Source organism: Oxyura jamaicensis, chromosome 8, assembly GCF_011077185.1.
Source record: "Oxyura jamaicensis isolate SHBP4307 breed ruddy duck chromosome 8, BPBGC_Ojam_1.0, whole genome shotgun sequence".
Lineage (NCBI taxonomy): Eukaryota > Metazoa > Chordata > Aves > Anseriformes > Anatidae > Oxyura > Oxyura jamaicensis.
The window spans coordinates 28,160,910-28,175,103 of record NC_048900.1 but is presented as its reverse complement, the minus strand read 5'-3'; the positions used below and the strand labels follow the sequence as shown (position 1 = coordinate 28,175,103).

General features: G+C 39.0%; 1 protein-coding gene across 10 annotated transcripts in view; it reads right to left on the bottom strand.

Annotated features, from left to right (window-relative positions):
* The window catches only part of FGGY (FGGY carbohydrate kinase domain containing), a 183,681-nt gene that overhangs the window by 108,661 nt on the left and 60,826 nt on the right, over window positions 1-14,194 (bottom strand). For all 10 annotated transcript variants that reach the window (XR_004752744.1, XR_004752743.1, XM_035332752.1 and 7 more), the window contains 2 exons: window positions 13,587-13,738; window positions 5,172-5,260 (listed from right to left, as the gene is read on the bottom strand). Coding sequence is in view for 8 of the 10 variants with exons in the window: in XM_035332752.1 (XP_035188643.1) it covers window positions 5,172-5,260; window positions 13,587-13,738 (241 nt within the window). In the remaining 2 variants the exon portion in view is untranslated. The remainder of the gene's footprint in view (window positions 1-5,171; window positions 5,261-13,586; window positions 13,739-14,194) is intronic.

Here is a 14,194-nt window from a genome sequence, read left to right as displayed (position 1 = left end):
TAACAATAAGCAAGTGGGAAGAGGTTATAAATAAACCTTTAGGACTTAATCACTGCTTAATGTAAAGAGCCAGCTATTTAAATGTGCACAAGCCAAGTCACCAGCCTCCTTCTCATAAATGAAGGAGAAAGAAAAAAAATTGTCAAGGTATTTTCCCACTGAAAATATACTGTATATTAAAAAGATACCCCTCTGTTAAACGTCTATATAGCCTAAAACTAATCATGTGGTTCATGTTTTGTTTTGTTTTTAAGAACTACAGCCATTTGTGTTTAAGTTTACAGCCTGCAATTACACTAACAATATGAACTTCTTTCCCATAAAACTGATTTTCTCTAAAGAAATTCATGACTCTGAGATCTATGTTGGATGTAGAAAATTTACAAAAGATTTCCCAACAAAACATCTCTGTTATATCATTTTCCCTGGAGTGAAGGCTAGCACCTGAAGACTGACCAGACAAATATTTCCACAGGAGAATCATTTGGGTCAATACTGATACATGAGATGAAGTCTCTACTAGTAAATACATTACCTTCCCCAACTATTAACATGTTTGAAGCATAAGCACATTAATAAAATTCCTCTGCATAAATATTCAGCTTGTTTCTAATTTTTTTCTGCAACTTTGGGAGTTTCCTTAAAAGAGTTCTAAGTGTGTGACTTCTTCACTCATTCTGGCACTTCTCATTTGCAAACTATTTGCCAACATTCTCTTTAATTTTCTTTTTCTTACTGTTCCTCCTCAACCAGTGGCTTATTGCACGTTGGATACTCCCCATTTCAGTCACTGTCAAGCCTGACAATCTTTCCTGTGCTTCCCAAACCTTCCCCACTCTCTTTGATTACAGTTCATCTTGAACCATGTAAATCCAGTAAAGACTACCTGGTTTTCCAGGGAGCGAGTTGCTTGTGATTGCACGTGGCCTCAAGCAGAATGCTGGACCTCAATGCACCTTTGAGAAATTTGTGTGGGAAGTCTACCTGATGTAACAGCTTAGCCACAGTCTTGTCCGCAGAGTCATCCTTTGTGAGACTTCAGAAATACAGCAGAATTGTAGAAGTGCATCTCTGATACAAATCCTCCATGCACAACACAGTAACTTCTAACTAAACCAGGTATGTATTTAGATTTTATTAAGATAGCTTCATCCAAAATACCATATAAAGGAAAAGTTATCAGAGGTTATAGACGGTGGGTGGAAGATAGCAGTGAGTCACATTCACCATGGGTAAAAGTGCTGAGCCTCTGAAAAGCACTGCTAACGTGCCTGTGAAAAACCAGCTCTCTTCCTCTCCCCAGCAGCACTTCTGCACTAAGACAACTGAGTACTCAAGTGGCCAAAGCAACGCTCACTGCTGCAGCCCTGGGGGCAGGAAAAGTTCCAAAGGTTAACTAGAGAGATGTCGGTAACACTTCTTAATGCAGAACCCCGTCTGGATCATTCAGATCAACCGCACGGTATTTCATCAACCCAAAGGAGCAATAATATGAAATGAGTATTTTTAATAGGGGATATTGCAGGTGATCTTTTAAGACCAATGGGAATCATCGATTTGGAACACATCGTTCACAGTTCATGTGTAGATGCTGTTCACTGAGACATACAGCAATTTCAAAGGGAGTAGATAAAAATCTGAGTATGTCTGAGTCCCCATTTTTCAGGTAAAAAGCATTTAGCGTTTACTGGAAAAAAAAACCCTTGGCAACAAGGCAGTTCAAGCCAGAAAAATCATCTGAAGGTGAAAGACAAACGATTTCCTACCCTGATACACATATCAGTAACTGCCTTCAAATACTTCAAATCCTGATCACACACTACTTCACTTGGAGCACTGGGTAATCTCCGTGAGGCCAAGCAGACTGTACATAGTTTTTAAAAGTTAAAAACATACAAAATGTTTTAAACTGACACTTCAAAAATGTAAAGCAGCAGGAGTAATGGTTTCGATGCATGCACACGTCTCCTACAAAAGTGCCTCTGCAACTGCTTTGATTCTAGTAGAATACCCACCACCAAAACAGATTAAAAAATATGTATCTTTTATCGGGGGCATGTAACGTGTGATTCACAGTGACTAACACTGTGCCTTGCCCTGTGAATAGGCTCCTTTGTGCTCAAGGGGAGAAAAGGTGGTAAGAATCTTACACTTGTTAATTCCCACTTCCACAGAATTATGAACATATGCGGGATGAATTACTTCACTTCACCAAACTAGATGGAAATTCTCAAGAAACAGGTGTGCACAGGGGAGAGCAGAGGATGGAAAAAAAGTAGGTTTAATTCCAATAAAATAGTTCTTGTCCTTGCTTTTCTATTTCTTCCTCCTTTGTTACCAAACAAGACATTCCACTAGAGCCAAAACAATCAGCTTAATGTGGGGGAGCACACATTAAAGCAGCACAGGAGGATGTGCAAGGAACTATTAACTATTTTATCCAAAATAGAAGAAGTTTGAACCAAAGGGAGTGATGAAAAACACAACCAAACACACACGCGCCACTTTCTCCAGGAATTATTTTCCCTACATTCCTTTCTCCCTTACTACATTCATCAATACCGTCAAAAACTGCTGGAATAATCAAAATGGCATTTCCAAGGAAACAGACTCACCACTAATAATTCACTCAGCTCTAATTTGGAGTACAACCTTCTGCAGTACTTTGTTATTGGAAAAGAGATTCTCTGCCTCACCTCCAGAAAGCTGCTGCTAAGAACACGGAGCCAAAGCGAGGAGGGACCAAGTAGCTGGAGTTACCCGCGAGCCCTCCCTTTCCGATCTACTTTCAGAGCAACAGCACCTGGGCTTCACTGAGGTCCGAGTGCCAGAAGCCAGTGCAAGCCACGACTGCTGGACCACATCAAGTGCACAACACTATTTTTATTTCCTTTATCCTTCTCTTCCCTCCCCCCAAACTCACAAATTAACACTGTCCCTTAATTTAAGGCATCCATAAGGGACAGTGGACAATAACTCTTACCGTGCTCTACGCTCCTACGTACCCCTTCCTAACTCCCTATTAAAGCCTCCTGCCATACATTTTGGTTGCATACGAAAGCTACAGAGGAGGCTGAACATTTTCATCCCAGGAATTCAGGCTGTACCCCTGTACAGGTTAAGCCAGCACTACAGAATACAGTCTGTAGTTCGTAAAATCTGTTTGCTCCATCCCAAGTTCCCGGGAGGAATTAGGGTCCTGCAGTGCTGGACAACATACCTGAGAAAACCCCTGCTCTTCCCCAAAGACCTCACAGAATTTACAGCCACTGACAGGTACATGCAGCAAACAGATGACAAATACTACGCTGGAATAGCAAACCCCAGGCCTGGCACACCAGCTGTGTAATTCTAGCAAGAGTTTTGCAAAAACCACAGCAGGTGGGAATGTTCAGGAATACGTAAAAGCTGATGATCAACAGCTTCACTGTCCTGAGCACAGTTATCCTCTTCTCCATCCAGATTCCCCAGTGCTGCAGCATCCTTTGTTAGCAGAGATCCCTTACTGCTGCAATTCAGACAGCTGCCCCGCCAGCGTAACTCCTGTACTTCAGCATAACCATTCATTTCCCAACAGCTAAAGAATTAGCCGTAATAAGTTACATCTTCAAGGCCGCAGGAAGGCTCTGCTGTTCTTTTCCTTCAGCTCTCACACCAGGTTGGAGATTAAGAGAGATGGAGAAGAAAGAAAGAACGGAGAGGGTGATTTCTTTTATACATTACAGCTGCCACTGTTAAGCTCACGATGGACAGAGCATGCCATGGGGCAAGGAGGGCTCTGGGAAGAGCAGGAACTGTTCATCAGAACTAGGGATTCCTCTGCTCAAGCAAGGTAAGATTTCTCTTTCAAGCACATCACCATTCCCTCTGAAACCACCTCCCTTCCTTTAATAACACATTCCAAATAACATTTGACTGCAAGTTCACATGGACTGTATTCTGTTTTGGCTTCTTTGGCCATCAGCACAAGGTGATCATTTCATCTCATCATTTCATCACATCCCCCAGCTGCCTCAAAAAGGCTCTCTTTAGGACAGGACACTCATTTTCTCCCACACAACTGTGCCAAAATTTGAGAAGCACTTGATCTGCAGCACCCTTAAATTGTTTACAGAAAAAAGGCAGTTGCCTTTCTCCACCTAGTCTTCTGAGCACAGGGTGCTAGTTCTAAATCAAAGTCTCGAGTGTTTTCACAATGCAGAGGCCCCGCATGGCACATCCTCTGGGAGCCTGGGATTTAACCTCCTGAAATTAGAGTTGGGTCAGGTGAGAAGTCAGCCTAGACTGCAGGATCTTTTGGGTGAGAGTTGTTCCCTTGTTACATAGCTCACAGCCACACAGCATAGGAATCTGACTAAACTTGAGATACTATCTTTCCACTGAAAGCTACTAAGATCTTACAAATTTTTTTTTTTTTTTTTTTTTTTTTTTTTATATATAAGTTAAACTTGCACTTTCCAGCTATATAATGCAAAACATTTAACAATAGGTGCCTATTATGGAGACTGACTAGGAGAAAGAAAGCACTCAAACAAGAAGAACTGTGTCTGATGTGAAGGCATCTTTCACTTCTGGAGACTAAGGCTAGCCTGTAACCAGTTGTCATTTCAGACTAGTTTTTCCACAGTTACAACTCCACAAAGTACAATGGAAATATCTGTGAATTGCACAGAGCTGGGTGTGGAACTGGGCCATAAGACTATTGCTCAGTAAGCACTCTAGGATGCTTCTGGGGAGCAATACAGCTGCCATGTTTTACACTGAAGCAACCATTTAAAAAAAGATTTTACCAGATGCCTACCATACAAGCAAAGTATTTTGTTTCAGTTCTCAAAAAGTCAATACATTTGTCAACAAAAACAGATTTCAAAGCCTTATTAGAAGCATATTTCACAGTAACTAGAGCAATTGTATTTATGTTCCAAAATGGGGTACAAGACCAATTAACCAACAGTTGTAGCAACATACTCTATCTGTGAATTACACTGCTCACAGGAACAACTGTGTTCAGGAATGCACAATGGAAGCAGGAGATAGGTTCAAGATGTTTTGGGGCAGACAATTACAGACAGATGTATATAACAGCATGTCCAGTCAAAATGAATTAAAGCAGGAGCATACATAAGAAAATAGACCAAGAAGACCAAATCATAATGTTATAATTAACATACCTTGCAGTAACACCTGTGGCTTTCCAAGATAAGAAATCTGGAAGATCAAAGAAGTAGCCTGCCTTCTCCCAGCACGATTCTTGCAAGTTCTAACAAAAAAAAAAATAGAAACATAGATATTAGAGGTCAGACATGATCACGTCCTTAACAAAATTAATAAACCTGCCAGTTGTGTAAAAATGACAATCTTTCTAAACCCAACGTTCTCATCTCTCCCTAGATTCCCACTCTACTCACTTTGCAGCAATTTACTTCCTGAAGAACTGAGTCCTCCCCCCACCAGGGACTGATCATAAGAAAAGGGTTTCCCAAGAAGGCTTCATGGAGGCACATGTTTCAGATCAATAACGTGGGCTCTTTCAGTTCCCAGTCAGCTGCTTAATGTCAGAGCAGTCTCAAAATCAGTAGACAACAACTTACTCAAAAAAAGTATTTCCTTGAAGAATGCTCTACTTTCTAAAATTAACCATTTTATATTTGTTACTTATGAATTGTAAGTACAGAGAAAGAAAAAAAAAAAAAGGTAAAACACAAATACATCTGTAAGCGCCAGAATAAACCTTTCCAAACTATCTGGCCAGTTGATCAAAGCCTGCAAGGACCTGAAAGCTTCCAGTGAAGATGTTTTTCCCCCCAGCTGGGACACTCAGGAGCTCTCAACTGAATGGATGAACCGGTAACAATCAGCTTCAACGCCACACTACAACCTTACAGTTGCCATCAAAGCATACAGATAAATTCACCCTAACAACCAATAAAATTTGGTTGAAATGAGTACCAAAATACAAAGCGGAATGAATGCCTGGGTTCCCAGTTGAAGAGGTCTGATGCTATTTCTCCAGCTGAGGGAGTAAGTAAAGATGATTGCAGGAGGAGATGACGATTAGGAGAATTACACCCATAAGCTCCCTATAGCCACATGACATTTCCAAGCTCCTAAAGAACTTCTTCTACCAAGAGAGATCATCTACACAGAGTTTGGTGCAGGTATCAGAGCGTGGTCAATGGCAAGGAAGTTCCCCGAAGAGTAACGTCCCATGGCAGTGCAGCTTTGCCCTGTCCTGCACCACCACAGTAACACCCAGTGACCACCTCGGTGTATTGAGATAACTAGGAAAGACCAAACCAAAACAAAGTCAGTGCTGCCAGCCACAACGTTGACAAATCAGACTTCCACAGAAAGAGAAGATTGCTTTAAATATCTCCGCTGGCTTTTTAAATAACTGAAACAGTGACAAGTTGGCTCACTAAGACCACCACTTCCTAGCTGGGGTCTTTTGGGCACAGAGCCCTGCCAGTTTCAGCAAAAACGCAATTTAGGTCAACAGTTGCATCTAGCAAGCTACAGCAGAGCTAGAGGGGTACTTCAGAAATGTGTAAGATGGAAAATTATGTGGGTCTTCATCTCTACACAAGAAATCTGAGGCATGATTTATTTGCCTTATTGTCTTTTCACTTTCAGGTCCTACTGTTTTTATCTACTCTCCGTCAGTTCAGGACAAAACTCTTGCACAAGATTCCAGATGCAGAGCATTTTTTTAAAAAGTGAAAGTATTAAACACTGAGAGTCTCAATAGAACAAGCTACTGAGCTACAAAACAAAAACCAAACAACTCTGTAAGAATCTGTAGTACACGGCTGAATAGGAGGGTAAAATATTTTAGCAAAGTTTCTAATAGCTTTGTCATCATCCTTTCTTTTCAAGGCTTTTTTTCTTTTTCCAAATTATTCAATAAATTGTCAATAAGTAGCATGAAAAATGAAATTATTTGCACTATCAAAGCTGCCATCCATTTTCTGTAGTGAAGATGAAGGTACATGATGAATTGAAATAAAAGGTAATTTAATTTTAAGAAATACAATTTGCTTTTAACTTAGCTCAGATACTAAGCTATTTCAAACCAAAATCTTGTAAGTTCCAGAAAGCTACTAAAATGGAATCTATGAATTCCAAAAACTAAATTGCAACTGGGTAGGTATAAAAAAGCAAAATTTTTTTTTTTTTGGATCATGGAAGGAATCCATTTTCTTTGAGTTAAGCTCTTCAAAAGCTTTTTTAAACTGGCTTCTTATTAAATTAAAAAAAAAAAAAAAAAAAAAAAAAGAATGATTGAATGATCCAGTTGCAAACTTTTAACATAAAACATACAAGCATTGGATGCCTGTTCCAAATCACTTGGGTTTAGCTTATCTGCCAGACGTATGTTGCTGCTGCTCACATCAAAATTTGACTTTTCACATGAATGTGCAGGTGCTCCCAAGCTTAGTACGCAGGTCATTCAGCCTCTTTTGATCATATAAACCATTAGGTATTGGTAAATAGTCTTTAAGTAACAGCAGAAGTAGATTGGCCTTTAATGTTAATCATAAAAGAAAACAGATTAAGAATAACTGTCCACTTCAAGCAAATCTGTTTTATCAAAGATGTTCCCTGGATCTTTATTCTTCTGCTTCAGGAATTCCCAAAAGCCACATGTTAGTGACACTGAAGTATTTTGTTTCATGAACATCCAAATGATTCATTCTTTGCCATCTCGATGCTTTGTCATCACTAATTAGTACAGACAAAAAAAATGGCATGTCCTGATGCTTTTTCCAAACAAACTGAAAGTCTCCACGTTTTCGACACTCACTGAAGTTAATTCTAATTTATTTTCACTCACAGTCAGAAATCTGTGACCACATTAAAAGCACTGTGGAAAAGATCCAGGAATGTTCCCAGTGCTGTATTCATATCCTGCGACTCACCCTCCAAACTCACTTGTAAAGAAACTAATTCAATCCTTCTATTTTTGAGAAGTTCTCATGGATTCCTCTTTCTTCATTGCCGTATTTGAAATAATAAAAATGAACAAACAAACAAAAAACCTACACCTCCAAACAATAACTTTGAAATCCTCATAGATAATCTTGAATATCTGTGGGCAGTGAGTTTAAGAATTACAGAGTGCAGTGTCTGTTAATATTCCTAGACAAGAAGGATAAAAGCAGAGCGAGGGACTGGCAGAACTGCTATGTAGGGCAGGGAAGGTCTTCACTGTCTGTTCCTTGACAAAAGTCCAAAGATCACCACGAAGCCATACTGCACAATTTTGTATTACGTTACATGTATGTGTTCACTTCTTCATTGGCCTGAAAATACACACACAAGCAGAACTTCACGTGCTCCAGTATCCAACAGCTTTCTGGAGATACCTACAGGAACGCTGTGCGTGAGAATGAAGAAAGGAACTTTCACATCTGCATTCGACTGCTTTGTTGAGGTAGTCTATTTCTGATCTCTACTTTCACGGGGTGCTTTATTTTCTTGTAAAAAGCAGTAATCTTCAGATATCTAATGTCTGTGAAAAAGCTTTTTTCCCCCACCAGACATAAAATATGCATATAAACACTGAAGCTCTGCAGACTTTCATTATTGCTAATACAGATTAATATGAATCAAAAGAACTTAGATGTTATTACAGACAGCCTTTGCAGCTGAACCCTCTTGACCACAGGATTAACTTATGATGGGCTAGAAGCAAAACATGATTTAGCACAGGGTATTGGTCTGTATTTCATAGCTACTTTTAAGTCAAAACCCACAAATTCAAAAATCATCCCTGACTGGTGTGTTAGAAACCTTAATTAAAATGAGGGGGACAAAAGGAATCAGAGAGAGGTTTTTACAGTTTAGTGTAAAAAAGAAAGCTGGCATGAACATTCCAGATCCATATCAGGTCAAGATATAAGTCATCTGAAAAATCAGAGAAGAAAACATTCACTGAAGAACGCTCTGCTTTTACCAATTCAACCCAAAATTTGAAACGAAATCTCCTAGGCAATCTGCAACAGTAGGCCTTGGTGTGTGTCAGTCGCTCTTCTTCTCAGCTACAGAAAACAAATATGCATTGTGTCAAGGAAGAAAAGGAACAACTGAAGACAATGCACACACTCATGAGGATATAAGAAACTGATGTCCCACACCCTACTCCAATTCAGACAAAGGGCTTGGGGCTTGGATCTCCCACACTTCAGATCAGATGCCAAACCATGCCATAGAGCTATTCTGATACCCAAGATAAGCTCTAGGCAGAAATATCATCCTTGCCAGAGCCAAGGCAAACTGATCAGTTTGGCAACTACCAGTTGCACTCAAAGTAATTGGTAAAAAAAATAACTAACTGAATTATCTGATTCATCTTAAGGCTGGAACTGTGTCTTGGGGGTGTGAGGCCACCTTGAAAAGTAACCTGTTGGGTGTATGGCTGGGTGACAGACACTCAGAGGTGCAGGTGTTTCAAACCTTCCAGCTCTTAAACCCTTTTTTTTTTTTTAAGTGCTACTCCTGCTTGATTAGCAACTGCGACTAAAAGCCAAACTCAACAGTCCAAAGTGCAACCTATGCAACCTAAATTACATATGGATTTTGATAACTAAAAGCTGTTAAAGCATTTATAAACTACCCTTATCGAGTTCTGTTCCAAACCCAGCAGCCTGGATCCATTCTCACTGAACATGGAGTTTGAGAGGTTTTTAAATGGTAAAATCTTACAAAAGTAGCATTGAACAACAACAACAACAACCACAACCACCAGCTGTAAAAGGCAGCAAAGGAAAATACATGCGTGAATGTTGCTGCCAAGCTAATGCCAGTACATCAACTATTTTTCTCCCATCTCTAGCCCTGGAAAGAGATGTTTTAATTGTTTCTGTAAATTATCCCATTGGCTGTTAAGTTGTGGGTTTGCAGAAAAAAAAAAAAAGAAAAAAAAGAAAAAAAAAAGAGAACAATAATGCATAAAAAGGCATCTGTAACTGAAGATGGTAAAGATGTTAACCAGTAACAAACAGAATGATCACTGAACAATGTGCCAGAAAAAAAGATGAAGAAAATAACTAGAGAACTATCAATTTTAATGATTAATTGCAAAGGAATTATATGCTAGCCCTTTTTTTTTTTGTTGTTTTTGCTGAAGGGAGGCTCTTCTTTGCTCTTACTCACCATAGTTAGAAATGAGGTGTGAAAGCACATTATAGGAAGACTGCATTGCATCTGGGGACTACCAAGCAAATACCTATTCCCAGTTCTGCATCCCCCACCCATTTGGAATATGCTACAGCACCTCTGATTTAATGGGACAAATATTTTTTTTTAGAAATGGTTGATTTGTAATATCATTAGTATGATGAAAATGTAACGAGCATCCTCCTGTTTTGGCACAGGCCGCAGTAAAATTTCCAGCCAAAAATTAGTAAACAAGATTCTTTGCTACCTCTGGGAAAAAATGCTAACAAGCTAATTCTAGAGCTGGAGAAATAATCACCACAGCTTTTACGTTGCTCTGTTTATGTCCTCACTGCTGTACTGTTGGTTTGCCACAGCAGATAAAATCACTGTATAGCCACATATGCACTGACATGCATCTACAGCAAAAGAATCTCCAAGTTGAGATGTACCTACACGTTCAGTTCATAGCACAAATTTACCCACCAGAACTGTCTGTGCTCTCATTCTGTCAGTGAACATGCAATTTCTCTAGCCAAAGTCAACAAAACAGAACAACCGGCTTAGCAAAGCTGCAAAAAATGTACCTGCAACTACAGAGGGGGAAAAAAACAACAACATCAACAAAAAACTATTGACAATGATATTTTGCAAGATAATTCCAAACAATGAAGAAATCCAAGGAAATCATAGCTAGAAGAGAGAATTTAATTGGTTATGTTGAAAGACCCAGTAACTAAGGGCTACGTTATTTTTCATTGAGGTTTACATTCAAACTTATCTTATTGACTTCAGGAAGGCTTTGTCAGAATTATCTTTCAGTTCATTTCTAAATATTTGTGAAACGATAATGACTCTTTTTTTCCAGTTTCATCTACAGCTGACATTCTTGATTCAGCTGACCACATTCCATACTGAAATGTGACTGTAGCCATAGAAATTAGGATTGAGAAAGTCATATCTTCATCTTGGTTTATATTTCAGAGTTAACACTGGACCCTATCACCCCACATGGTCCACATAGGCAAAGAAATAAAACATTCTTCCTAAGTAGGCCACAGATACGCACACTCCAACAAGATGGTCCCACAGGCTATACAGTAGCAGCGTTGAATTGATCGTTTACTGCAAGGAGCTGTCACCTACATGCAAACTTCACAGGCAGCGGTGGCTTTGTCATACGAATACCTATCTGCAACCACAAACATCAAGACCATCCAAGTAATTTCATGTAGACTAGCCAGTCGGTGCCAGAGGGTAAAATGATTCAGCAGTAATGAATTGAATGTAAGCCAAGACAATTCAAACAAAAGATCTCAGAGACCTATTAGGGCCTCTGCATTTTGCTTTCTTCATCTGAAATCAAAATGGAATAGGGTGAAAGAGCTGGATGAACAGAACGTGCTCTGAAGCCTCTACTTTCTAGTTAAGTCTTTATTCTCTGTACAGTGGAAATGTAAAAAGATTAAAAGAAATATACAAGATAAAATATTATATGGAAAGTCACAAAGGAGCTGATGAGAATAACTTGTGATTTGGAAGAAAAACTGCAACATTCCTCCACAAATAAATACAAGTCATGTATAACAGGAAAGTCATAAGAGATAATGACCAGCATCTACTTCTCGTACAATGAAATCAGCTCCTTCCTCACGGTGAGTGAGGTCATTTTCAACTTCAATTCTAGTAAGAAGAAGATGACAGAATGGAACAGCACAGTTAGGTCACCTTAGCCCTCTCCTTCTTCTCCTCCCTCTTCATTACTTCCAACAATTCAGAGTAAATTTGATAACTTATAACTATAATTGTTAACTATAGTTTGATATTTTTGATAACTATAATTGTTTAGATGAAAATTCTTCAAGTAATGGGAATTCAATTTCCAGAAACATGATGCCTACCAAAGGGACAAAGGTCTTATGAAGCTTCACAATACATCTCAGTTCAGTCAACATTAGCACTCCTTTCACTAGACTGAGTAAAAATCTTTTGTTACATCACTTAAGTTAATTGTCTTGATAGAATTCATTTTCTCATACAGTTCAGTAATTAAAAGACATGGGGAATTTTAGGAGCTTGTTTCAGAATAAGAGATACCTGTTCACACAAAGTACAGTTGAACAGTGTAACTCATTACCACAGGACACGGTAGCTACCAAAAGATGGTTCCTCCCTTTATACTGCTGCTGTCAGAGGGCTTTGAGGCCACTGCCTTACATCTCTGGGTGACCACATCATGAGACCCCACAACCTGGCCTTCTTAAGTAAGGCGCTTACCTGATCAGTCAGCTATTAATATTCCTGACCTTGCAATATAAACATGTTTTAAACACAATGGCTTCATTTAAGGTTTTTTATTATTTCACTTTTTATTGTTCACATACAACAACTTACATATGATGCTCATACCTCAGGAAGCGAAGTACTATGAGATTGATGTTAGTATTTCTGTGTAGCATTTACAAACAGCATTTATTATCCTTTGTTACCATTAATCTGCCAGTACCTGCTTCTACCAATTAACTCCTTCGATTTTTCCCAGCCTGCACCTTATTATACACAGTTTAGTACGTTACTATATGGCATTTGTAAGGACAAGAGACTTCAGCTGCTTGAAACTGTCAGAAAGTAATTCACATTTGGGCTTTGTTGAAATGACAGCCAGCATTGAGACCAAATGTAAAAGCCAGACTGGGAGAGGTTATGAAAAATTCAAGTGGCAAGCATTTTTCCTTTTATCTGACAGTTATTATTAAAAAGCTGTATGTCATCCTGTAACACACAAAATTTAAACATGAGACGGAAGCAGAGTTCTACATTATGAACAGAGTGCCTTCCTTCTACAGATGATCTACTTCCTGCAGACAGTACTGAACTAAATTGTTCAGTCCTTTTTTTTGGAAGGTTGATGGAGCTCTAACTGAACCATTTCTATACCATTTCTATCCCAGCAGCCAAAGACATCACACAGCCCCTCACTGCTGGATGCATTGCTTCAAAGGCGGGACATCTGGCAAGGATACCCAGTGTTGAGACAGTGCCATATACACACTGCTATAAATCCATCCCAGAAGCAGAACTTACGTCCCTGTAAGCACGTCCAGCTACAGTATTTGAAGCAAAAAGAACAGTATATCACCTGCACCTAAATTCCCATGTATGCCTGACCTTAAAATTATGGAAGAACGGCATATGAAATGTTTCAGTGGGGAAAAAACAAATCTGAATAAGATTAAAGATATTTCTAAATAATTGAGAGGAAAAAAAAATCTCAAAACATTTTCAGTATATCTTAAGGCTCACTTTACTTTGCACCCCTCTGGATTCACCACTAAGTTGATGAATTTTGTTTATGAATCTCGTTCTCAGAAATCAACAAAGAATATTAGTTATTACTAAAAACACATCACAGTCTTAGAGGTACTCACTTCCTTTATCCACAACAGTTTAGGTGGCTGCATTTCCACAGACATCACTCCCCCGACATAGCTCAAGACCCTGTGTTGCGTTGCATTGATGCGGTCTACTTGACTGACTGCACGATGGTCCATCCACATGATAACATTCCTATAGTCTTGTCCTTTAAAATAAAATAGAGATTGTTTTCAGGCTGGTATAACTCCACCTAAGTACTATAAATTACTAGACTCTACGCTGCTTCACTTCTGCATGGAAAACTCAAATACTACTTGCTTAAATAATTGACAGTAGATGCCTAAAGATAAAACTCTGGCCAATTTTAAGACATGCAGAGCACTGAGAAGGCTGGGTGAAACCAGGCAGGCTTGTGAGCACCCAACTACTTAGAAAAGCCATGCTCTTGTAGAGTGTGTTTCATCCAAAGAGCCCACATTTCTTGACAGAATGAACATATATTTAAAAGCATAAAGAAGCATTCTGTGACTGAGAATTAAAAATATGTCAAAATCCAACTAATTAAATTATAAATTGAAATAACCAGTCAGCTAGAGTTACAAGGATTCTTTTTCCTCTTCTATTGTTATGAGAAAACTACCCTAAATCCTTTCAGAAATAC